The following is a 26,315-nucleotide window of genomic DNA, read 5'->3' as shown; positions in this document are numbered from 1 at the left end:
ATACCTGCCACTTACTTCAAGCTCGTGGCACTAAGACGAAAAATGACTTTGTGACTGCCATTTTGAAAATAAGGCTAGTTTTTTTAGCCGTACCTGAGGAATCTGCGTGCCAAAAAGTTCTACATGAGGCCACTGGCAATACTTGTGTTTTGACTATTTCTATCTTATGAAGCTCCCTATTCAACTAAGCTAGCCTCTTTTTTGTTAAATTATCATCAGCCTATTAATATGGCCCATCTTTGTTTCCAATGTCATCTTAAAGTTCCCTAACATGTGTGCCATGATTTGATAAGCCTTGCGTACCCGTAATAGAAGGGTTCGCTGCTTCTGGTTGTTGCCGTGAAATTCCTGCCAACAGTGGGCACTGGGCAATGCTAAGAAGTCGACTGAATCAACGTTGTCTCTTTGACACTATGTGGTCTCCCTTGCAGGGCTTCACAAGCGTGGCATGGTCCATCTCAGTCAGGATGTGCCATTTGGCCCCCTCACCATCGAGATGCGCCAGGACGAAGAGGATACTCCGCCAGTGGGCGTACACAGAAGCTTCTAATTTCTTTCTTCAGGGGTTTTTGGCTGAATATCTCTGGGAGTTATGAAAGAAGCATCAGGGAATGCCACAGTTTAGGTTTCAAACCGTCCGTTGCGTCCTTGTTTGATGTTACGCGATACGGGCTATGCCTAAGATATTGACTTAAGTGACAGTGGAAGTTTTGACAAGCTTTTTGCGTTGATTTTTTTACATTTTTGTGTAAAACAGTTATGAAGGTTATTCAGTCACGTGCAGTCATGGACATGCCTACCTGAGGTGATGAAATGACAGCCAACAACTAATGTCAGCGCCATGTAGCCATGACGGTGTAAATTATGAGATAAGGACCAGCAGGATTATTTTTATAAATGGGCCAGTGTTTCAGACAAATGCTCTGCCTTTGCTACCAATTTCTGTCCATCTAAACAATGTAAGCACCAACTCTATGTGCTGTATTTGAAGACTGTTAGCAGACTTAAAATATGTGCTACTAAAGCTGCTGCTGTGCTTGCTTGCACGTGCGTGCCTGCACCCAAGTACAAAGCGACTATTGATGCTTTTTTACTTATTTATTTTTATAGTCAAGTTGACCATTCAGGTTTTTGTGGACAGGGCTCCTTTTGTGGCTCAGCTGTGATATGTGTGAAGTATTCTCACTGCTTTGTTCGAAGTTGGTTTTTCTTCAAGTACAACTTTCTTTTCTTTTTATTTTGCTACATTACATGTTTTTGTTTTGTTAATTCATGTACATTTTATTTACTTTGACACTGCCTGTTGCAGCTTGTTTTATGGACGGGGCCCATTTTGTGGCCTTTCAGTGATATATGCAGTTCTTTTAATGTTTTCTTTTAAACTGTGGCTCGTTTTGTTTTAGTGCAATAAACGTACCCATTTGTTTTATATCGTTGAATATGAAACTTGCTGTCCTTTTTTGCCTAAATGTGAACAGATACCATTTCAGGGTGAAAGCATGTTTCTCTTTCATGCATGTAGGATTGCTTGGGCCAGCTTCCATGCTCTTGTTTGGTTTTCAGTGTCATGTCAAGTGATGTTGACTACTAGAGTAAACCCTCATAAATACAGCTTGGCAATTCATATGAGAAACTCCAGTGTCAAAGCACCCAAACTGTACCTAATATTGACACGTGTGTTAGAGGTAGAAGAACATAGACCGCAATCGGTAGATGTAGAGAATGTAGAAGTGTAGGCCCGTTCCAGGTGCACTCGTTCCTCATTCAGCCGCTGCAGTAATTCTGTGTAACAACTTTTACACATCTGATGAAGCCACGCTGGGTATGCTTCCCGACCTGCGTAGGCCTATGAGATAGAACGTGAATCTCGCACCAGTCCATCAGCGCCAAAGCTGCCACATCTGCGGTGAGTCAAGCCCCTTGCCACCCCAATGAGGACGACGCAGCCTCGACCGATGGTCCTGCCTGAAATGGCCACTGATAGCAAGTCCCCGGCACCGATCCTTTAACTCACTGCAAACGCCGCCATCTTTTCACGGTGACGTGTACGAAGATGTGGAAGGCTACCTGGACACCTTCCAGCGGGTCACCTGCTAAAATGGCTGAAGCGATGATTGTAAGCTCCACAACGTGTATTTTGTGCTCAAGGACTCCTCTAGGACATGATTCGAGAACCACGAGACCACCCTGTCCACCTAGGGGACATTTTGCCGAAATCTAGCTACATTCCCCAACACAGACCGCTGGGAGAAGCTGCAGCTGCGCTTACTCCTGTAACCAGTGGACTAATGAAAGTGTCTGCATGTATGGGGAGGACTTGACATGCCTCTTCAAGTGTGCCGACCCTTCCATAGTAGAGGAGAAGCTTTGCCACCTCATTCGTGGGGTCGGGCAGGAGCTTTTTGCCGGTCTAGTGCTCAGTCCACCTAGTACTGTTGCCAAATTTCTCACTGGGGCGACCACCTTGGAGACAACAAACTCCGCAATACAATTGGGATGTAAGTACGCTTGGGCTTGCTGTTTCTTCGATGCTGCTGGGGATTGATGTGGCCGTTTTACATGACCTGATCAGGTTGGTCATCGGGGAGGAATTACAAGCCCTCCAGCTGCCTTCCAGCACACCTTGTATTACATCGCTACCTGAAGTTGTCCAGGGCGAGGTAAGACCTACCTATGCATCTGTGCTCTGCCAGGCATCAGCACCAGGCTACTATGTGAATAACATGACTCATGCAGTGCGGCAGGCAAATCTTGCCCATGTGCGTGCTACCCCTGGTGAGGTGGGTCATCTTCAACCCTTTGAGGGTCGAATTGTTTTGAGAAAAACTTCCCCTGATGGTCAAATTATTTTATTGCGAATTTTGAAAGTTCAATATGAGTAAAGTCAAGGAAAAGTTGCAGAAAAATATTAGGAATCGTATTTTGAAGTCAACGTTGCTCCTAAGTGCAAACTCGGGAACATCAGGATACTACAAGGAGAGCAGGAATACCTCCTGAGTGTCGATGATAAACAAGCTAACAGCAGCCCCAATAAAGGTGGAAATCGGTTTCTGTGTCCGCACCGGGAGTGGCCATGAAGATATAAAAGTTTTGCTCGCCTCCATTGCGATCACGGGGGGGTTAACAGAAACTATGCAAGGACCTTGCCGCAGACCGGGCCACAAGCTGCAGCTAGGAATCAGTTCTCCTTATACCCTGTACGGAGTGATTGAGTGAGACTACACCAACATATGGACCTTGGGGTAGGGGCTCAGTCAGGGGGAGGGTCTCCTTGCCAGCTCTCCTGCGTCATGGCCGCAGAAAAGGTCTTGGAGTAAGCCTCCTCCGCCAGGCGTTGGACGATCTTTTGTTCATCCGCATTTAGGCTGCGGATTTAGGACTCTCAGGTAATTTGATCAAGGGGATCAGTTTTTTTGGCTCCTGGAGAATCGGGGCATTGCCAGATTAGATGATTTTGACTTGGAGGTACGTTGCCGATTGCGAGCCTCTGGGCCCCCTGTCAACTCATTATGCAGAGTAACATGAGAAAAGAAACGATTGGCCTGAATTTTTCGCCAGGGTCTACATTCTGAGGGTATTAGGGACCTATCTGGTCACCACCAGATAGGCCCCTGTACGGAAGCGCCCATAAAGATAGAAATTAGTTTCGCGCCTCGGTTGCGATCACGTCAAGAAACCGAAACCGCGATATGGTGGCAGCGTTGCCGCAGACCAGGCTGCAGCTAGGATTCACTTCTGTTTATCTTCGCAAGAAGGCAGCGCCATAAATTTAGAGCACTTCTTGTAAGCCTTGGGAGGTGGCAGCACCTCCCAGTGAGCATGCATCGTCATTAGGGCGCGAAATTTAAAACAGGATTGAAACCGTACAGGTACGGCAAAAACCCTCAAAGGGTTAAGGGCCTGCCCGTACTGCCGAGTGGGTCTGCATATGGTTTCACCCCCTGACAACCTTTGTCCACGAAACGGCGAACGACCACTCGAAATCGAAGCGTATCTGTTGGCCTGTCAGAGGTCATGACTCTGTCGTCGTCTCGAGTTACCATGGCCTCCGAGGTAACCCTCGCACGCGTGTTTCTCTCCGGCCGTTCCAATCGGCGCGCGCCCCAGCCAAATGTAAGTTTGTTAGTTCCTCCAGCACGTAGTCTTCAAATGCACGAAGTTGTCGCCCCAGCCGAGAGAGTAGTCGAGCGCCGTAACTACTGCGCCACACCTGTCCTGCCGAACATTTTAGTTAATAGGACCTTCGACTCATGTCCTCCCCATAATCAGACAGTTTTTATGTCTGCGTTACTGCTTCTGATAACAGCTATGCGCGCTACATGAACCTGCCGAACATTTTAGTTAATAGGACCTTCGACTCATGCCCTCCCCATAATCAGACAGTTTTTATGTCTGCGTTACTGCTTCTGATAACAGCTATGCGCGCTACATGAAACATAATATGACTAATGCAGATAAAAAATCTGAGAATGCATTGCTTGGTAGAAAACTACAAACTGAAACAATTTTGTTTGTGTGCCTTAGCAGATTTTTTATACTGACATACAGAAGCTAGATTATGGAATAGTCTCTTTTGTGACTAATAGGGCAGCAGACCTGAATCGGGGTTTAAACTTTAACCTCGTATGCTGAAGATGCAACCCCGTTAATTAATCTAAAAGTAGCACCAGAGGAGTCGCTGGAGAAAGATTTGATGCTGGGAAAGGTTGAGGGTCGCGGAAGAAGGAGTAGGCAGCGAACGCGATGGTTAGATGGCATCCGAGGCACTGCAGATGAAGTTATGTGATGTTAGGAAGATAGTGAGGGACCGGAAAGCGTGGAACGTAGCAGGGGCGGCAGAAAGTTAGGTGGGCGGATGAGGTTAAGAAGTTCGCGGGGGTCAAGTGGATGCAGCTAGCACAGAACCGGGTTAAGTGGAGAAATATGGGAGAGGCCTTCGCCCTGCAGTGGGTATAGTCAGGCTAATGATGATGATGAACGCCCTTCAGCGTCCTTGCTCTAGACAAGGAAAATTATTGACACATGCAAAATAGGTCGGCATAGAGTGGTGGTTAGCGCGTTCGGCTGGTACACTTTAAGAATTGCTTTTCAATTTCGGATGCTAGAACGGTTTTCTTTATGTTCACTCTAGCGTCCTTGCTCTAGGCAAAGAGAATTAAGGACGTGTAAGCAGGCAGTCATAGTTAACCAGCTTGGCTGCGACACGACGGTTGGAACTTTTATTCCTCCTAAGGGCACGATTTATTTCCTAGTGATTGTTCATGAAGACACGCTCTGGTGACACCCCTTGATGACCCGCAGTGATGTCGCCACGTATGGGCAAAGAAATGCTCCCGTACTAAAAATGGGTTGATGTGTGACCGGTTATTGTTTCATAGTAGTGAATGCAAACTTTTAGGGAACATTGTTGAGTTTACTTGAATGTGATGCATTAGTGGGGAAGTAGCGAATATGAATTCGATTGCAACGCGCCATCTTAAATGGTACCCTTCTAAGTTAAATATACCGACAGAAATGTTCTTATGCACTAAAATATGTTTTTTCACTACCGAGTTTCTCTCTTTCTCTTTATGACGCGCTCATTTTAAAAATGGTTGGTTGGTCGGTTTGTGGGGTTTAACGTCCCAAAGCAACTCAGGCTATGAGAGACGCCGTAGTGGAGGACTCTGGAAATTTCGACCACCTGGGGTTCTTTAACGTGCACTGACATCGCACAGCACACGGGCGCCTTGCTTTTCGCCTCCACCGAAAAGCGGCCGCCGAGGCTTATGAAAATGAGATTAAAATGAGATTAAAATTTAAAAATGAGATTATCATCTAGTATATATATGTTTTTAGGGAGGGGGCTTGTTAACACTGAGATAATTATGAGCCACGTCTTACTTAAGAGACGTGCGCTGATTTTGACCACGAGTTTTTGATCTCCAATTTAAAAGCGCTCTCAATATCTGCTGATCTGCTTGATCACTCCTGTTTAAAAGCGCTCCCAACAATATCTGCTGATCTGCTGGTTTTCCAGGACCGCATAAAGAAAGATCGGCACGCTGTTGCTCCACGTACATGGTTTTCGGATAAACTTGTCAGAACGGCTCAATATAGATATATATTAGGCAAAAAAGCGGTGCTATCACATGGCGGCTTCTTTATCGCACAAAATGGCCGAGAGGAAATATCCATGCTTCGGAGCTTTTCACCTGACGCATTAAAGGAACTTCGATTTTGCTTACTGCCATTTCCCAATTTGTAATCAATATTGCGGAGCATAGAGCGTTTCAATTCATCGCTTAACTAAACAAAAACCTATGACGAAAATCTTTGGTCCTCCATAGGTGACAAAGCGCGTAGATTAGATTATAAAAAAACAAAACAAAAACAAGAGGTCATACTCTTCAAAAGCAAAGTTTGAATTCGCTGGCGAGAATCAGACAGCACTGTGATGGCTGGGATATTTTTTTCAGTCGTCTCCAGAGACCTTCTTTTTCCCACATCAAACATTTTTTTTAGACTCTTCACCCCTGGCGTACCACCACTGCCATCCCTATTTTATTTGTTCACACTGCATTGTACTTTTAAACGTGGTGACGACCCTGACTTGTCAACGTCTGTGTTTTTCGATATTTTTGTTTCGTTACGAAACCTACGCTGACGACATAGAAAACACGCGAAAGTTTTATACTCACGTCCGCGGTATCGTTTTATGCCGTCTGCCTTCCACCTGTTTGCTTGCACGCTATCTACGCTGCTGTCCTCGAATGTACCGCCGCCAATGCTGCTGCTCTTGCTTTTAAAGCCCCTGATCAGCAATCCACATGTGAGTGTCGTCGAGCAATTTTAATATTTCTTTTTGTCGATGATTTATATCACCTTCGTGTCCCATGATGTGGAATTTCTGTCACTCACTGATATTAACAAGCTAGGCTCATCTCTATGCTATAAAATACGGAGCCGCAGGTTCTGTGGATTTTATTACTTACTTCCCACTACAAATTTTTGGGTTTGAATTTGTTCCAATACGTCTTTTTATAACGTTGTTTTAATCTTATTTAACGCATTAGAAGCACAGCGCCCGCTGAAATCTTTCTACGGAGCCAGTAATGCCAGCGAATGGCAGTGAGATAACCAGGAATACCATTGACGACAACACACTGAGAGCGAAAAAAACATTCAATACCAGACAAAAGACAGACGCTAGAATTAAAAATAAACTTGATTTATTATTACCTCAAATCAATGAACTGATTGAAAGGAATGACTGTAAACTAGCCATGACTAGTTTAAGCATTTGGCAGCGCAATCGCGCCTTTCTAAATTCTTCCCTTTTTTTCTGGTCTTTACCTTCGGTTTTCTTCTGTTCACTTTTGTATTTTCCTCCATATTCCGTCTCCTAACTTAATTTTCATCGTCTTCCGTCTCTTCTTCCCCTCTTTCGTTGCGGATTTCTGTAAATGCAAAAATAGGAAAGCACTAAAAATTTATTGCCTCGCTTTATCCGCTGCGGTAGAAAAGAATTATTCACATCACCTTCTATCTCTTATTAAAATTATTCAACACTCTCGAAACAAATATGTCCTGATTACGATGGTAGTCATATTCCTCTACCATGTAGCAGCACGTCCATTTTGCACATGCTCAGTTCATCGCATAATTAAACGGCCTTATTTCTTCCCTGTAGTGCGCAAAATGTCACTTCAATTTATCCTACCTCCCCGATCTCAAATACCGCTCACCCACTCAAATAATTCAAGGAGGCATCATGTGTCTCATAATCCTAGGGTACCTACTTCAGCTGGCGTTAATTGCATGAATTCTGAAAATTTAAAATAAATTTTTAGTGGCTAGTCTGTACGTAAAATCGTGTTCACGCATATAGAATATATCAAAAATAGGGCACAAGAAGAATTAAAAAATGCAGCACCGATTCAGTCATCACTCAGACTAAAAGTGGTATGTCATTACAATCTTTAAGCACGCATGATACATCGTCCTTACACCATTATTTCACTAGTACGTACGCTGCAATAATATCATCTCAGTTTTACAAGAGCATATACTACACATGAATTTTTACTGCATCAACACTTTCGCACTTTGTGTTTTATTTATTTATCTTTGTCGGTTGCGTTTTTTGTTTTCCTCTTTTATTTACCGTAACAGCGCTATGTCTCGCACTAAAAGCACCTGTTCATCTATATCTTAAACACTGCTATTTGCGCGTCCTTTCATTGCTTTTTATATACTGGGATCATCACATATGTTCGTGTATTGTTTACGATGCATTGTATTTTTCGCTTTTTATTTACACATCTCTTTCACCAATGAATTGCTTAAAATTTTATATGCGATCCACTTACATAATGCTTAGCGAGCCTGTAAGTATTTCAAGAGGGTAAATAAACAAGCACAACATCGCTACAGCAGGATTCAGTTCCACGCTACTCACGATCGGTTCTATGTGATAGGTAGCGTCATAATGACTGCCTTGCTCCTATTTCTAGGTAATTGCTGCAACAAAAGAGTAAGGAGGTGGCGGTGTTGAGCATCTTATAAGACACATAGAGAAGACTTTGTCTATGGTAGGCGCAATCCTTAGTCTAATCCACAGGTGCTGAGTGCCGAGCCCTGGCTATTTGGACGACGCAACATTGGCTCCCTAGATGCGAGCGAAACCGCGCAGATTGCAACTCCTCCGGGGACAAGGAGGGATGAGTTGGGTAATATTTGGGTAATGTTGGCAGGCGATAGTTACGGGGTAGAGGAATAGAAAATCCGACGATGCGGACACGTTTGCCGGCGCTGAGTGGGGTAGAAAACGGCATGCAGTTCCCAGGACGGACATCTGACGCTTTGTTAAGGTAACGTAGTGCAATTTAAGGAAAATCAAATGTTGCTGGCAGCGGATATGGGTAACAGAGACAGAGCAGACAATAAAATTTGCAACGAAAATATGGCCACGGCTGCCGTACACGAATGATGATTGGGCATCAACAATAAAAGCTCTTGCTATGCAGTCGATGTAGCGTGATTGTTACTGCAAGAACTACTGATGATGGGTATTCCTTCTGGAGACTGTTGCTTATCGAACTGCCCGCTCCTCTTCCTTGCGGCAAATTTATAGTTTCCGATTCTTTCATTGGCTGAATGCGGGTAATACACTATTCTTTTTAAAATAACGTGTTCATCCCAGAACTCTAACCTGCATGCCTGACGGAAAGATTCAAGCTAGAGAACGTAATATGAGGGGCATAATAAAATAAAACAAAAGAGGCACCAGTAAAGAAAAGTGAAGCAAATGCTTACGAACTGCAGTCACTTTCTTTAATAGGGTCATACCGATTATCAGAACACATTCCACTACTAAATACATATAACTTACTGACAAGCTGAAAAGTCGACATCGGGAGCCTTGCCCTTGTATGTATGATCCACGAGCTCATTGTTTACATGTAAGCATACATATCATTGCTGAATAGCGACCACTTATCACGGTAATAGTTAAATCAAACACACGCCATCGTTACCAATGAGGGGTCGGTAACGCATAACAGGCAACGGAACGTGGCTTTCGTTCTCTTTTTACTTTGGCTAAGCAAAGGCGAACACATGATTGACAGTATGAAATATTTTGAAAGTTGATGTCGGACATCCAGAGGATGTACATGGGATGTGAGAGACGCCTAGCGGTCAGCTACTGAACAAAGGGATACTTTCCCGTGACTCGACATTGCTCAACACAGATTGATTTGTGTGTGTTGCCTGAATCAAAAGATGTCCTCCGCGACCGAAATTAAAACCGCAACGTTGACATGACGGCTCAAAATTTAAATTCAGTGGGTGCTTAAGAGGGAGCAGCGAACGTTGTGATATCCATACATTTTATGCTGAAGTTGCTTAAAACGGAGAATAAGGAGCTGCGTACGACAGACCAGCAACTGCCATTGTGGACGACATACTCTTGTCTGTTTTAGGTCTTCGAACGTCTCAAGCAAGACCGCTCTGGTGCTCTTGAGAAAGTGAGGGCAGTGTCGGGAGACCTTGCGCTTTCAAACCTGGGGCTGAGTGCCGCTGACTGGTCGAAGCTGGTCCAAGAAGTTTCCGTTGTCTTCCACGCCGCTGCCACAATAAAGCTAGATGAATCTCTCAAGTAAGTCAATTACTACTCTCTTGTAAGTTCCGTCCTTCTTTGAGGCTGAAAACTCACTGCGACAGTTGCAATACTCCGACCGCCCTTCTGATACAAGCACTCCCTCGTAGAAGCACTCCATCATGGTCATGGTCATAGCCGTCATCATCATAGCAGGCTTAAATACGTTCGCTTCATGTTAAAGGACTCTGCCATGGCCTCTGCCATGTCTTGTACATGGAGAATAAATTACACTTGAGCCATTACTATAGCGAAAACATAATCAATTCTTATATTAATCATACTGGGCTAGGTATATTATCAATACTTCGCAGTAGTCTATTAGAACACTTTATAAGACCACTGTAGTCCAAAAAATGTTCTCGCGCATATGCTTCGAAGACTATACGAAACAAACTAAATGGTTATATTTGCAAACTTTCTGATCTGTCTCGTCCAGCTGAATTGCTGGACTATTTGAAACTGAATGTGCGGTATGTTCATCACTACCAGCGCAGGTTTGCCGAGTTAATTGAATGGTCGCAAAACACTCTCGATAATGGCGAATAAAAATGCTTTAGCTGACGAAATATGCTCACCTTTCAATACATGTAAGTTTATTCAGCGCTTGTCTGAGAAGAATCTGTGTTCACAAGTTTACTGCTTAGGTAATGATTGTGGCTTAATCTGATCGGGTTGATATTTTAAAAGCTTCCTAATAGCATCCGACAACCTAAATTTCTTCCGCTCCTTGCCAGACTTCTTTTGTATTGCTGACCTACCCATGTCGATTTCATGTTCTTGATTTCTATGAGAATGTCATAACCACGACTGTTCTCTTATCCATTCGGCTATGCTTTCCGTCTCTTGACGTTACACTTTCTATTTTACGTCCCATAACTCTTTTAGTGACCCTCAACTTAAGCAGAACTGTTTTCGTTAGCCTCCACGTTTCTGCCTCATAGTTAAGTACCGGTGAGATGCAGCTTTTATATAATTTTCTCTTGAGCAATACTGGTAACCTGCTGTTCATAATTTGATGGTATTATCAAATGCACTCCTTCCCAATCTCATTCTTCTAGTTATTTCAATTTTATGATCCGGGCCTGCGGTAACTGTCTTTCCTAAGTTGACGTGTTCCGTTAGCACTCCATGCTCCCCGATACTTATTGCACACTGCTGTTCCTTTCCGAGGTTGTTGAACATTCCCTTAATCTTCTGCGTATTAACGTTTATGCCTTATCACTCTCCTTTGCTTGCCTAGATCGTTAATCATTCTTTACATTTATTTCGCCTGAGCTACTAAGCTCTGCATATCTCGCCCTGAGTATTGCTTGAAAGATTACGTGTAATAAATCTGCCCATTTGAGAATAAAATATGCTAATTTCCTTGTAGTTAAGAATTAGGTATTATACTTATATTATCCACGTAATCCTACGCTGACGTTTGCGATCAGGCTACCAATAAAAGCAAAATATTACGCGTCACATCCGCATCGTAAAATATTGCCAGCTGCAGATAATTCGACAGCATTTCAGAGGCGCTTGTTTTTAGCCGCTGTCTGTTAAGTTGTAGGTAAAAATTGTTTGCCATATGTATCGACTGTAATGCACTTTTTGCGTACTTGGTTGCCCTAAAACAGACAAAATTGGCAGCAGTACTATAGAGCGCTTGACCAAACAGAACAATGCCCGCCACGAAAGTCCAGCAACTAATGACCTTATACTTTCAACTTCGCACACAGCTAATACAAGGTGCATGTTTGAAGGAGCAAAGTTATTCACGGTAACGCATGACAAAAGCTCGACTATAATAATTTAGGGCTTCCTTTGAATACTGTTTGGTGTTGATCTTTGAGCTGCGTCCGGAAACATTTCTTTTTGGTCTAGCACGCAATATTACTTATCAAGGCTATCGGTTCCAATGATTTGTACAAGCTGACTGTCGTAATATTCCGCTCAGACATTTTTAATACTGAGCTGCCCAGTCGAGACATACTCTGGCGAATTAAATTGCAACACTTGCAAAAGCTTGAGTATAGAAGCCGGAAATGATGTCTGCAGAGATTCTGCTTTCCCGTTGTAGCATTGGCCAGCTAAAGGCAATTTTTTATGCAGGTCAGGAGACGAGAGTTCATTGAGCAATTTGAGAAGATTGCTTTTATTTCTGCCGAACACTTACATCCTCACCAAACGTTTAGCGGAATCCCTGCTGCGTGACGAGAGAGGAGAGATGCCTGTCGCCATAGTGCGACCCTCTATTGTGACTGCTGCATGGAGAGAACCCTTTGCGGTAAGGCGCTCAGACATTGGACGATTCTCAACGCTTTATACTCGTAAATACGATCCGAAAGAGTTATGTAAAGCGCAAAATTCGGTCGGCAGGCTTTTAACGACCCGCCGGAATGACGAAAGCAGGCCGAAACCTTTCCACACGATCTATATAGAGCTCCTAACATCCTTCCCTAAATAGGTGGAAGTAGTATATGAGCATTGTGCTCGCAGTGGTGTCACGGGGGTCACTACTGCACAGATAGAACTATAGGAGTGAAGCAGTATTCTGTGACTCAGCGCTCTTTAAATACCGGGAAAAATGTACCTGGAAGTTTCGCCTTGAGCCGATTACATACGCTCTCAGATGCGACGCGTTTATATCGCTTCCTGCCGAAGTGTTCTGTAACACAACTATTTTGTGCACGCAATCATACGTGTTCTCTTTCGCTCAATTCGTTTATCAAAGGGCTGGGTAGACGACTTCGAGGCGTGCACCGGCTTCATAATGTCGGTAAGTGAATATCATATTCTTCCCATTTTTCAACGCGAACCCTGAAATGATAATAATAACGGCTTCTAGAAGAGCGGGTACCCATTAACGTAGTCGTATGCAGGTTTACTGGCACCCATACTACGCAGGCCCTGTGGCCGCAGTATTCCACACCTCTGCCAGTGCGAGTGCGCAGAAGCCGCCCGGTAAAGCGGTATACGTATAGCATTTCCTTTCTGCTAAATTACTCTGTTGTAGCGAGAGATACACTAGGCCAATCACTTCGTCCATTCGCCGTGATCGCACTTTTGTCGTTGTCGCACCTTGGCGTGGTTACACTGAACTTGAGCCGTTACCTAGCAACCGCTAGAAGAAGAAGAAGAAGAAGATGGTTTGGTTCGTGGTTTTGGTTCGTTGGGTTTAACGTCCCAAATCGACTCAGGCTATGAGAGACGCCGGAGTGGAGGACTTCAGAAATTTCGACCACCTGGGATTCTTTAACGTGCACTGACATCGCACAGCGCACGGGGGCCTTGCTTTTCACCTGCATCGAAATGCGGCCGCCGATGCCGGGATTCGATCCCGCATCCTTCGGAACAGCAGTTGAGCGCCATAACCACTGCGCCACCCCGGCGGGGCCATACCATGCTGAATACGCCGGTTCTCGTCCGAAGAAGAAGAAGAAGAAGAGGTAGTGAGAGGCGGTGGCTGGCAGCTGACATGGCCGATCACGAACTGGACATAGGCAGGACTGGTTTTGGCAGGAGCGGCCAACTCGGTTCTCTACTTTTATATGGGAGGGTGATATTACAATCAATGTGCCAAAACCTTTACATTTACGTTATCACTAGGTCACGCAGACACGTTCATGTGAGTCGGTTAAAGCGGGGCTTTACGTGATGGCTGGTAGCTTATGCTATTGCGTCATAACGAAGGTGGAAGTGAAAACTGAAAGAGGTGCCGTACTGGAGGGCTTAGGACCACCGCGCAACAGACGCTTTCGCCTAATTGCACTTTAGTGGTCACAAGGACCCTCTATGGCATACATAATGCTGAAACCACAGAGCAAACTACTATATACAAAAACCATGTCTACTTTCGAAGCCGAACCTAAACGTAACTGTTCAGATAGCTTTCACGTAACTCTAGGTTTAACCACAAGCTATACCACAGCTTATTTTATTTCAGAAGTAAGAAGCGTTTTAGGCCCTTTTCCGTTATTTTTTGTCGTGATTTCTGTTATACTTCTGGCTATAACTGAATAAGTTATTTCTTTAGAAAATTGTAATAAACTGCGTATTACGATTATGTTTTGCTTACTAATATTGCAGTATATGCTGTGCTTAAGTGACAAAGCATTCTACGGTGTACCGTAGAAACATTTCCTATCAATATATTCGCAGTTAGGCTTGGGCCTGCTGCCATCAATGATGGCGAAAAAGGACTGCATTGCTGACGTCATTCCCGTGGACGTGCTGGCTAATACGCTTATATGCGTCGCCTGGGACACCGCGAATTCCAGGCAAGTATTGTGCCTAATTGGTCGAGGATGTGTCGTATAGATATAAGTTTTTAGTAGCGTGCGAAGAAAGCTGTCTGCATGGCTGTCATCGTGCAGTGAATGTCATGGTGTGTTGAGAGGAACCTAATCATACTGCTGCGTGAACAAGAGACACTGTAAGTTTGCGATTTCCGTTGTTAGCGGTCTCCCTACATGCTGTGAGTGGCTGCACAGACAGCACGCCGCACGTACAGCACGGCACAGTGTCATCCGGGCTACACGCCTGGACCGCCCTTCTGAGCTTCCCTGTGTTTTACGCTCCATGTAGCTTGCATGTAGCTGCTGTATGCGCAACGTATACAATTTAATCTGAATTGAGAGGCACATAGGTTTGTTACACCCTTCCCCATATTAAATATTGGCCTTTGTCTTGTTTATCGCTACCAATGATCAAGGAGCGTCCCATTTTGACGGCATCAGCCTTGACTGCTGAACCTGCTAACCATTCAAAAGTTCAATGCACAATTCGAGCTATTCCTTCGTGCAGGCCAAAGAACGTGAGAGTGTACCACTGTACGAGCGGAGCTTTGAAACGACAAACGTGGGCTGACCTGACGGTTGAACTGCAGAGGGCCATTCTGCAGTACCCACTGCCAGGTGTGGTATGCTACCCCAAGTTCGTGGTTACCAGCAACGAATCGTGGCACAAAGCTGTTCTCTGGTTCTTTCGTTACCTGCCTGCGATTGCCGGAGACCTCGTGCTGAAAATGAAGGGAGAAGAGCCGAGGTGTGTGACCAAACTCTACTGTTAGTCTGTGAGGCTGCAACAGGACCATAAAAATAGTGTAGTGTAGAGTGTGCGAAACTTTAGCACCTTTCCCTTAGAGCTTATAGGAAGTGCCAAGTGCCATATTTGAGGATTCGGCAGAAATACGACTGCGAATGTTTGCTAGTTTTGCTTGTTCATGCTAAATGCAGTCGGTACGCAGCTTTATCAAATTATGTCTGGTCTGATGGGCGCAAGTTTTGTTCTGCATGAATGCACCCACGCACGCCTGCTTCCGCATTGTTCTAGTAGTAAGGTTGAACGTTGGCCGAGTTCAATTCTATTCATAATGAAGGTAGCGCAAAAAACGAGGACCAAGGAGATTGGTTCTTGTGGGGTTTAACGTCCCAAAGCGATTCAGGCTATGAGAGACGCCGTAGTGGAGGACTCCGGAAATTTCGACCTCTTAGGGATCTTTAACGTGCACTGACGTCGCATAGCACATGGACGCCTTGCTTTTCGCCTCCATCGAAATGCGGCCGCCGAGGCCGGGATTAGATCCCGCGTCCTTGGGAACAGTAGTCGAGCGCCCTAACCACCGCGCCCCCCCGGCGGGGGAGGACCAAGGATTAAAGAGTCAATTGTCGCCTACAGGGGGTTCAAAGTTAGACTTCAATGATATTTCAAACAAATATTGAGAACCCTGCACATAAGTCGTTTTGGTATGTGGGATTTGCGGCCGGGCGGACGCAAACTGTGGACATAATTGTCATCGTGCCGTCAGTAATCAACTACATGTAATAATTAACATCTTGTCCACTACTGTTAAGCAGGCATGTCTATATTGCGAAAAAACAGATGGTGTCATTCAATAAGTTTCCTATTTTAGTGCTCGTGTTTTTTACTCCTTAGTCCTCGTTTTTTGCGCTACCTACATCATGCAATATTTAGGTTAGTGTAGTTCACTCTGACTCGTTATGCCCAAGTTTACTTGCCAGTTTTATAATAAACGCGACAGAGGGCGGAATGTTTTCTATATATGTGTTACTCCCTTTTTTGTTTCACATCAATGTTTTTTTTCATCCCTTTTCCATCGTGTAAGGTCACATAGCAGCTTGTATTCCTGGTTAACCTCCTCGCATTTCTTTCTACTTTGCCTTCGTCCGTGCGGCAGGCCCCTTTGAAAAACAACCTATTTGTTAATTTTTCTGTAGGCGCAAGTCAGCCCATAAGCAGCTCATTCCAGTGCGCTTTATTTGCCTGTTGAATTGTCTTAAACGTAGCCAAGGTTACGCGGTATTTTGCTGTGGATCCTGAATCTCATAACGTGCCATGTGCCTCCGAAGAAAGAGCCAGCTTGCTAAAACCGCTGCTGGTTTTAGTGCTGTCTAGTGAGCCGCTCATCTAGACAGGACTACTGCATGCAAATGTAGATCAATAGTTTGCACTCCAAGGATCTGTCCGTATCTGGCCGGAATCATGAAGCTTTGCTGTAAGACTAGCAGGCATACAATTGGGAATCTTTGAAAGCTTTCACGACCATCATCCGAAAGCATAGGACATAATTTATTTTTCAGCGCAGGATTTAAATTTGGAAGGAGTCACCTGTCTTTTACAAGGAGTTCAAAGTTAAACCGTCAAAATATTTAAAACAAATATTAAGAACACTGCACGTAAGTTGTTTTGGTATATGGGATTGGTGGTCGGACGGACGTAATCTGTGAAAATAATTGTCATCGTGACTTCAGTAATTAACTACATGTAATAGTTAACATTTTGTTCACAACAGTTAAACACGCATGCCTACATTGAGAATAAACAGATTGTGGCATCCGATAACTATTCAATTTTGCGGAATATTAGTAACGCGCCTGTATCAAGTGATATGCGTGTCTGAAAGTGCGCTCCAACCTTTCTATTTAGGCGTGATGTATGATAGGACTCGGAAAGGAGCTTTTTCCCGGTTTGAAGGTGCCTGTGTCGCTGTGCCTGACAAGCATGTGGATTTACAGCCAACGGTGATAGCTTTCCGCCCCTGCCTATTTAACCAATTGCGTGAAGAAACAGCTCTCTCTCGCTCCGTCTGTGCTGTGATCAGACGGTTTCACGGGTCTAAATGAAAGCATTGGCAAACAACGATAAGTTCCCACGCGCGTTCAAGCAAATAGATATATGCAAAAGCTGTGCAACATCGGAGAAGTGCTTCAAGCCGAGGCATGCGCCGTCGGATACGTAATTGAACAGGTTGGGCTAAAATATTGGAAATGCATCTCTGAAGACGCAGACGTATTATTAAAATCCTACAGGACAGAATACTCATCAATGGCCTCTGTCGATAGGTTTTCAATATAGATGCGTTTGATGAATGCAGTGAATTAAATTTTCATTATTGCATTTAGTTAATTACTGGTTTAGGACGACAATTATCCTCAACATTCGCGCTCAGTTGGTCACGTATCCCTTCTACAAAAACAACTTTTGTTTAGTGCTCTTTGCATTTATTTAAATCGGGAATAATGGTCTTTGTATTTTTTTAAATCTCGAAAGTCTAAGTTTCAATGCTATGAGGGCTGAAGAGATGAGGCACATTTTCACGGCGCTGGTCCAGAAATGAATAAAGAAAAAAAGTTGGACTTGCTAAAGCGGGGATAGAAAAAAAAAACACATTGTACCATTTGCTAATACCAGCAGCCCAAAACTGTCGCCATCATTGGTAGGAAAAGGAAAGCTATATAATTTACTTGTCACTTTGTTTTAAATTATCGATACATTGCAGGTTCGTACGGCGCCACCATATGGCCCGAAGACAAATGAATGTTGTGAAGTATTTTACAACTCATGGTTGGCTGTTCAGATCAGACAATGTCACGCGACTCGCCACCCAGATTTCATCCGTAGACAAAGAGGCAAGTTCTGTGAAATCTCATTATATATAGAATAGATCACGTGGTGTTGTGCCAGTGGATCCCGCAGCTGTCACCATTGTTGTGACGGTGGGGTTATCACACAGTAGCCCACCGTCAACAGGGTTGTGCCAAGGAGTTGGTAACGCAGCGCTCGTCACCCGTTTCGTGAACGAGGGCTGTCAGCTCCCTGGACGGTAGCGATGAATCCGAGTCGGCGCTGGTGAGATGAAGAAAAGGCTTTATACACTATTTACAGGCATTTAAACAAGGAGTTCGGCTCTGGGGCCGAAAGCTAACATAGCCATACGCGACTGTTCTCGCGCAGCGACGGCCGGGGAGATTCCGCCGCGTTCGCACTGTCAGGGGGCGAACTGCTCACGATGGACGCTAGTGACGAACTCGCACTCGGAGTCTCGAACGGAAGCACTTGAGACTCCGTCGCCGAGAACCGTTGACGCTCAAAATGGTCCAATCCGACGGCAGCATTTTCGCAGGGCTAATGGGAGAGCTCGCTGCGCTCTCGCTTCAAATATGCCGCGGGGCGAGAAGGGGTTCACCGTCAGGGCCACGGCGCGCCGTGCTGTCTGGACGTTCAGCTCATGTTGAAACACGTCGCTTCTCTCTCTTTGGTACGGCTCGCCTCCAGTGCACTGGTGCTTTGCAGAGAAGTATCCAGAGTTTGTGAAGGAGGCGTTCGCCGAAGAAGTTTGGCGTCCGGCTGAATTTCTGGGCGGCTTTGGCCAGGCACAACAGCACCCCCGCCATCAGACAATGCGCCGGGAAGACGAGCTGCTCGCATGTGGCTCGGATGCCGGACGCGCTCGTTTGCCAGGTTCCTCCAAGCTCACGTCCAGTGTCCGGGTGCCAGATAGCCTCACGTGCCTCGGGTTCCACTCGCCAGGTCAGGATCTCTGCCGACAGCCTTGTTGCCGGGGCACGCCGATCAACTTCGCTCAGGTCGCTCCGATGCCCTTGCCACTCGCCACTGGTAACGGTAAACTTTTCTTCGGCTTGCAAAACCGACCGACAACAGGCAACACCCAACACAAGCAAGTACCCTCGGTCACCCGTCAAACACCAGACAGAGGCAAAATTTCAAATTCAGTTAGCTAAATTGTTGTCCCCTTTTTGTTCCCACTACAACAAGAGACAAGTGTTAGGATGCAGTACACAAGGTTCAAATAACAATTTTGCACATTAATGATACATTAAATAGCAGGGAAATTAATAATCAATAAGGAAAAATTCCCCTTGAAATCACTTGGACCGTAAACAACAACTGAGGAAGCAAGGAGGTCATTCAATTTTTCCCAGTCTGCCTAGAGCATTACCGTTAGCGACGAAACGCTCGTCGAAGGTAGCTATGTTTTGAATGCATGCCTCAAAGCATCCGAGTTCGCATCGTGCTGCTCTCTTCCGCAAGCGGCAGAATGCGTAGCAATATTCGGGCGGTTTGGCTCTCCTCCCTCCGCTACAGCCTCGGCTGTCCATTTCTCTACGAGACCTTTCTTTCCACTTTGTGCGTGAAAGAACAGACGAGCACAAGTTACTCGCTTTGTTGAACCATCTGTCTCGTTCCTTACGCTTTGCGCACCAATCGCGCATTTTCTCAGCACGGGTGCATTTGTGCCACTGAGATCGCCGCTTCTTTTCCTTTCGCGATCGTTTGCGTTTTCTCACCTTTCGGTGACAGCATTCTTTCATGCACCTGCCTTTCCGCTCATTTCGGCGGCTGCACTTGGATGTTTGCTTTCTTTCTTTTGGTGCCAGCTCTTTCAAGCTGCCGGTAACCGGAGCTAGTATGGCGCCGACATCGTCGGAGTGCAGCGCCGCGCCTGCATCGCGGCCAGCAGCGCATGACTCACTGCCAGTCGCGTCCGAACAAGGACAAGGCTCGCTCACGTCAGCCCCCGAGCTAGGCATATCCTCTGCAGGCTCGCCACTCAAGTTACACTGATCCGCCGGTGTGCCGCATCGCTCAGCGCTAACCGGCGCACGATCACGTTCGTCCGACAGCTGCGGCACTTCGGATCGCGTAAGGTCCATGTTCGCACCAAGGTTGTTTTCGCCAATACAATTGAGCGCGTCAGGACAGGAAGATTCATGGCTCCTGTCTAGTCGCTCGCTGTCGACTTCACATGTGTGGTTCTCGACAGCGTTCGCGTCATGGGTTTGCCTTAGCTGTTCAACACTCGTGAGCTGCGCATTTTCTATGAGCGCCACTTCGTTTTTCCGCGAGTGATGATCTACGACAACGCTGATCTCGGACATCGCCAATTTTTCGTCTCCTAGCCTGACTACATCTCCGTCACGCTTGACAACTTCTGCTTCTGAGTTGTCAGGCGGTTGAATTACTGCCAATTCCCCACTCTCGATTGGTGGAATCGGATTGCTTACAGCTACGTGAGGCGGCGTGCAGGACGGTGTCACTGCGGATTTCTTGCCGATGGAGTCGGCTCCAACCGTCTCAGCTGCCAGTGGCTCGACCAAGGTAACCCTAGACACTTCTGTTCGAGACTCGATCAGCTCCCTGCTGCGGTCGCTTTGCTCGGCCGCTTCCCTAAGTAGTGTCTCATTCTCAGGTGCAAGCACAATTTGCTCCGAGACTTCCTGACTGTCTAGCCATTCGGTTACGTCGGCTTTCAATTGATACGCCAAATCGAAGTATGTTTTGGTACAGTTTTTCTCACGCCGATACTTGTCCCCAAGCTCCATTGGTGACAGCCGATGTCTTTTCAGTAAAGACTCTTTCAGGTAATCGTAGTTTTTCAAGTCAACGTCTAACACGCGCTTGATTTCTTCCGACACCTCAGCGGAGAGAAGAGCGACCAATTTTTGTGCCCAAGTATCTCGCTCGAAGCGCGTACTTTTGCAGACACGCTCGAAATCTGCCAAATACTCTGCCATATCCTCGGCAATGAGGAATGGTTGCAGACACTCTCGCGGCTTTGAACTGTTACCTTGAATGGCAATTAAAGCGTCATGACTTTGAAAGCGTCAGCCGAATAGGGTCGCGTAGGCAAGCTGACAGAAACTATTAAAAACCGTTTACTACAAGATTTAAGCGCTCCAGGACAAGTGCGGATCGCTTGCGGCACTTTAGGATTTGCGCGGTCTCAACATGACGGATCAAGCGAATAAAAACTTTAGGTACGCTAGAGAAGGCGTTCCGTGCTTGTAATTTAGAACGCGTCGATACTTAGTGAACTTAGTGCTCAGCAAAAATAAGGTCCAAGAGCGAAATGTTTCGCGGTAGCTTAGAAGCCACACGTGGAGCTAATGTCAAGGTTTAAAGCGCTATATCCGACGTAGGAACACGAAGGGTACACACAATGCAAGCGGAGACTATAATTATGGCCGCAAGCACGGTGCTTTGTTTTCCCGGGAGCAGTCTTGCTGTCTTCCAAAGAAATATTCCTAGCCGACATAACTAGTCCGCATACTGCTGGAGAGACAATGCGAGCGGCTTGTGAGCAGTTTTTCTGAGCTGTGGGCGGAGCTCTCGGGCTCAAGACAAAAATTATAATTAAAGGCTAAAGTAAGCAAATACTTCAGGAATTTCCAGGACTGAAAATTGTATATGTCCACTGTTATCCCTTGAAGGCGCGAACGCGTTTTCAGGTGCAGAGCCCAAGCACATATGTAGACTACTGTTTGCGGGGCTGTTGAGAGTAACATCATAGTCCAAGTGAATGGATGTTAGGTAGTTGCTTGGCGCATGCGTTTCCATGATAATTAAGAGAATGGGGGGGGGGGGGGGGGGCAGGTGTGTTTCAGTGTGTTGGAAGGAAGAAAAAGAGCGGCTGCTGATCCTGCCCTGAACATAATTTTTTATTATAGATTTTTCAGATCGCTTTTTTTAGTAACTGCTCTTTGGTAACCGACATGTAACTTCCCTCTGACGCTCATTTTTCCGCGGAAAGCTGACGAAATTGCGGCACTTGCCTCGTAGGTAAAAGTATCAATGCGTTCTTTTTTTGCTTTCAGTTGTTTAATTTTGACATACAGGATATCAAATGGCGACAATACTGGGATCAATATATACTCGGAATTCGCAAGTATGTCTTTGACGCTGAAGTTGAAAAATGCCCTGCTTCACGAAGATAAAGAGACGTAGGTATATCTAATCAAATAATTTTCGAAATTTTCAACCGAACTGTAGAAATCGCAAAGACGCCGAGAACAATGACAGAAACTTGCTTCATATGTATTACATTAGGGCGTATATTGCCGCCAACAATTCAAATTTTTATTTGCTATTTTATGACAGCGGCGGGCATGCGCCCTTATCACTCTAATTCTAGTGCACGGATCAATTCTGTATTCTTTGCTTGCTCATGCTCGTTGTCGCGAGACGCGGCTATATTATTTCCTTTGTTGCTGCACATGATTCGACATGTATCTCGAAGGATTCCAGCCACGCACTTGTATTTTTACAATGTTCCAAGTTATGCTAGTTACTGTTCTCAGTTTTATCTAGATGTTTCTTCACCACTTAAAATGAGCGCTAAGGAGCGAAAGGGGAATTCTTTGTCCGATGACCAGCGAGCGGGTTTGTTGTTATCGCGGCAGCCGAATCGCTTAGTTCTATTGGGGCACTGGTCAAGCCAATGAAGATCGTCCTTAGTGCACTCCCAGACTCTTCATTTGTTCTCACCGGCCTTGCCACCACCACAAGATAAGATTCGTATTGCGCTTATATAAACTCATCAAGATAACACGTATAACTCTTGGCCTAATTTGCACTGCATAAGGGTGGCATAAGGTAATAGTTGTTGCACGGCGCCCAGTAGAACGTGGTAGTGTCTTTCTCTTTTGCACGCACTCCTTGTTGATAATTATATAAATGCTATACCGCTGTTATATTAATCTGCGTGGGGTCTTGAGCATATTTTGTCAGCGGGTAATTAAAGTTGTCACCGTTCAGAGAAAAATGTGCGGTACTACCGCCCATTTCGCTACATTTGTTACTCATTTCAAAGCATCTCTTAGGAACCAACTGAATAACGGGCGTCTTTTCAGTAGGTAAACAAAAATTACGGGGGTCTTTAGCGACTAAAGTAGTGAAAGGCGAAAGCCTGAGGGCCGCGTCCTTATACGCAAGTGACACTAATTAGCAATAATTTTTGAAATAATTAGTCAATAATTAATTATGTTGGTAATTAGTCATTGATTAAGCACCTATTTATTATTGATATAATAATTAATTAGTTGATTATTGAATTGCCTGATTAGTCGTTAATAAGTAATCTGCTAAAGAATTATAAATTAACCAGTGCCGCTCATTGATTGGCATATTGCCATATAAGGCACGCATTCGCGCATACTGCGGTGGTGCTCTGTGATTGGTCGAGACCTCGATAACGTCATCCCGCTTCGGCCAATCAGAGACACCGCAAAAGCGGGACACATTTTGTCCACGACAGCATGAGCCATTAAAGGCTTTCGCCTTAATAAGACGAAGGCAACGACAAATACAATTTTAAACTATTCGCAGCAAGCTCCGTTGAGCTGCGTAACAGTTTCGTATTGTAGTCGTTAGCCATATCTATTGCCACATAGGGCACAGTTTCCGCGTTGTCCCAGCTTTTGTAGGGAAGCTAAGGGAACCTATCGTGCGGTAGTTGAGCTGCCGATAACACTGGCTGAAAATCCATAGCATATTCGTGTGTGTCTGCACGCGGTACTGAGTAACCACTCACAAAATATATCGGAACGGGTAGTAGCGGAAGGGTGCGGGGTTCCGCCAGACTGGCGCCTGGAAGGCGGCAAAGAGCTACTCGAAACGCTGGCACCAGGGAGCGTGTAAACCATACAGTGAAGGGTGTAAATTCAGCCGGCCGAAGTCTGAGTTTCGAATCAATGGCGCATATCGGCAGTAGCCGCCTGGTTCTAGGATGCGACTTTTCTGGCTTGTAAAAGAAGTTTTGGAAAAAGGACGAAAGGAGCCGGATAAGTGAAAGAACTGTGACAAGGACTCGGACGCGAAAAGACGGCTGGAATATGGATGATGGGCGTGGTGGAGAGTAAGAAATTAAGAGGGAGTCTGAGCTGAGATGCCAAGATTGACCCAGAAGTGTATACTGGTTGTACAAATAGCTTTAAATAGTTTATTTTCTGACCTGCAAGTTTAGTTTCGGACATGGTTTGTTGCGTGGAAGAAATGAGACGAAAAAAGAAAAAGAGAACAAGAAGCTGCTTTTGTACTGGACAGCTGGAAGATTTCAGCAGCAGTAGCGGAGTGGAAGTCGGCCACAGGTTACATTAAAACAATATTCATGAAAACCATTTTTGTGAAACTTATTCAAGATGCTGTGTCTTGGGAGTGGAAATGGTTGCTTGTTCATTGAGTGCCATCTGATCGGACAGCATGCTTGTTAGAATCTTTACTGAAAATTACAGTGACGCCCCTCAGTTAATCTGCTATGATACTGCGCTGATATTAAATCTTTCAATTGCTGCTAATTTCCCACTGGAGAGGTTTGCCGTTTCATTGAAAATAATTTTATATTTTTTGCCTCCTCCCGTGGCAGCCATCTTTCAGCCGTTACACCACATCACCTGCAAGTGATGAAGATTTCTTCGTCTACATGGTTGACAAGAGGCAGAATGTATACAAAAGTAGACGGGACACATTTTCTTCACAGGTGGACTGTTAACGCTAACACATTAATAAACCTTGTCATCACACCTCTCATTGCGGAGTTTTTACTACGAGTGCAAATCTGGAAAATCAAATACAGAAAAATTGGTGGCAGAGCTGGTTTGTACTGATACAACCATCTCCTACTAAGATCACAATATCGGGAGGAAGCTGAAGTGGTTAAACGTTTCCGGCATATTGTAACGAGTACAAGGCAGCGATCACTGATCGGAACAGTTCCACGCACTACACTCAGTTTCGTCCTCTTTGTCCTCTTTTCAGAGAGGCACGCGGCATTACCCCCCCGCTTCGAAAGCGGCGACTCGACGCTGGGAATGTCCTCATATTACGCACACAGGAGAAGCAAGGAACACAACGCTACACACGCGCAAAAGATCACTGCTTCTCATAATACGGTTTCATCCGCACTACATGAACAGTTTCAGCACTTGAGCGCCGCCGTGTTGAAGGTCGTTGGCTCCGAGCAACAACTTCGTAAGTCACGTTACTAAGACGCCGAATGACCTCGTATGGCCCAAAGTAACGGCGAAGTAGTTTCTCGGAGAGTCCTCGACGGCGCACTGGTGTCCACACCCATACAAGATCGCCAGGTTGGTAGTGAACGTCTCGGTGTCGGAGGTTGTACCGACTGGCATCGCGATGTTGTTGCTGTTGAATACGGCATCGTGCGAGCTGGCGCGCTTCTTCGGCCCGCTGTAGAAATATGTCGACGTCTGCATAGGCGTTGGTGACATCGTCGCCATGACTTATGGGTAGTGTAGCGTCCAACATTGTGGTGACGGGACGACCGTAGACTAGCTTGAATGGCGCAAGACGCGTCGTCTCCTGTTCAGCCGTATTGTATGCAAAAGTTGCACACGGAAGGACTTCATCCCACGTGCGATGCTCAACGTCGACGTACATGGAAATCATGTCTGCAAGCGTTCTATTGAGGCGTTCAGTCAGTCCGTTTGTTTGCGGATGGTAAGCAGTAGTCCTACGATGACTTGTGCGGGTAAGACTGAAGAGAGCCTGCATTAGTTCAGCCGTAAAGGCTGTACCGCGGTCAGTGATAATAACCGATGGGGCACCGTGGCGCAGTACGATGGTCTTAAGAAAAAACTGGGCTACTTCTGCAGCAGTTGCACGGGAAAGTGCCTGTGTCTCGGCGTATCGCGTTAAGTAGTCCGTCGCAACTACTATCCATTTGTGCCCTGATGCGGACGTTGGGAAAGGGCCCAGAAGATCCATACCCACTTGCTGGAAAGGGGCTGTTGGCGGAGGTATCGGCTGAAGGAGCCCTGCAGGCTTCAGCGGAGGTGTCTTTCGCCGCTGGCACTCTCGGCATGTTCTCACGTAGTGCTGGACTGAAGGCATCAACTTAGGCCAATAGCACTTTTGTCGAATGCGTGCTAATGTTCGCGTGACTCCTAAATGTCCAGCCGAAGGCTTATCGTGGCATGCGTGCAAGATTTCTGGCCTGAGGTCGGACGGTACAACGAGAAGAAAGGTTTCCTTGTTATGCTGAAAGTTTCTCTTATATAGGACGCCATTGCGAATGCTGAAGGAGGATAAACCCCGTGCGAAAGCACGTGGGACAGCTACATCAAGGCCT

General features: G+C 45.6%; 1 protein-coding gene and 1 pseudogene across 6 annotated transcripts in view; one reads left to right on the top strand and one right to left on the bottom strand.

Moving 5' to 3' along the window:
* LOC146189281 (allatostatin-A receptor pseudogene) overlaps nt 1–6,886 on the bottom strand; it is a 92,967-nt pseudogene extending 86,081 nt beyond the window's left edge. For 3 of the 5 annotated variants that reach the window (XR_014707645.1, XR_014707646.1, XR_014707649.1), the window contains exon 1: nt 6,681–6,829. The product of XR_014707645.1 is annotated as an allatostatin-A receptor pseudogene, transcript variant X1 (transcript). Of the gene's footprint in view, nt 1–6,680 lie in introns of all 5 variants that reach the window. The other 2 variants (XR_014707648.1, XR_014707647.1) reach the window with 2 other exon arrangements.
* A 1,468-nt stretch (nt 6,887–8,354) lies between these two features.
* Nucleotides 8,355–24,708, top strand: LOC146189280 (putative fatty acyl-CoA reductase CG5065). The gene is made up of 9 exons (XM_084605223.1): nt 8,355–8,369; nt 9,966–10,141; nt 12,239–12,413; nt 12,861–12,905; nt 14,288–14,406; nt 14,933–15,172; nt 17,928–18,057; nt 22,045–22,170; nt 24,591–24,708. Exons 1-8 carry the CDS (start codon nt 8,355–8,357, stop codon nt 22,162–22,164), a joined length of 1,020 nt encoding a protein of 339 aa, XP_084461349.1. The 3' UTR covers nt 22,165–22,170; nt 24,591–24,708.
* Nucleotides 24,709–26,315: the final 1,607 nt, after the last annotated feature.

The sequence above is a fragment of the Amblyomma maculatum genome, chromosome 5, assembly GCF_055883805.1.
Source record: "Amblyomma maculatum isolate TAMU_Amacu chromosome 5, ASM5588380v1, whole genome shotgun sequence".
Classification (NCBI taxonomy): Eukaryota; Metazoa; Arthropoda; class Arachnida; order Ixodida; family Ixodidae; genus Amblyomma; species Amblyomma maculatum.
Note: the sequence above shows the minus strand (reverse complement) of the source record. Positions and strands in the feature narration are given on the sequence as shown.

Excerpts from the sequence above, each read along its gene's own strand:
- LOC146189280 (XM_084605223.1), top strand. Across the intron at positions 14,407-14,932 it reads TGGGACACCGCGAATTCCAG|GCCAAAGAACGTGAGAGTGT; the intron begins GCAAGTATTGTG and ends TCCTTCGTGCAG. Across the intron at positions 18,058-22,044 it reads TTTCATCCGTAGACAAAGAG|TTGTTTAATTTTGACATACA; the intron begins GCAAGTTCTGTG and ends TTTTGCTTTCAG.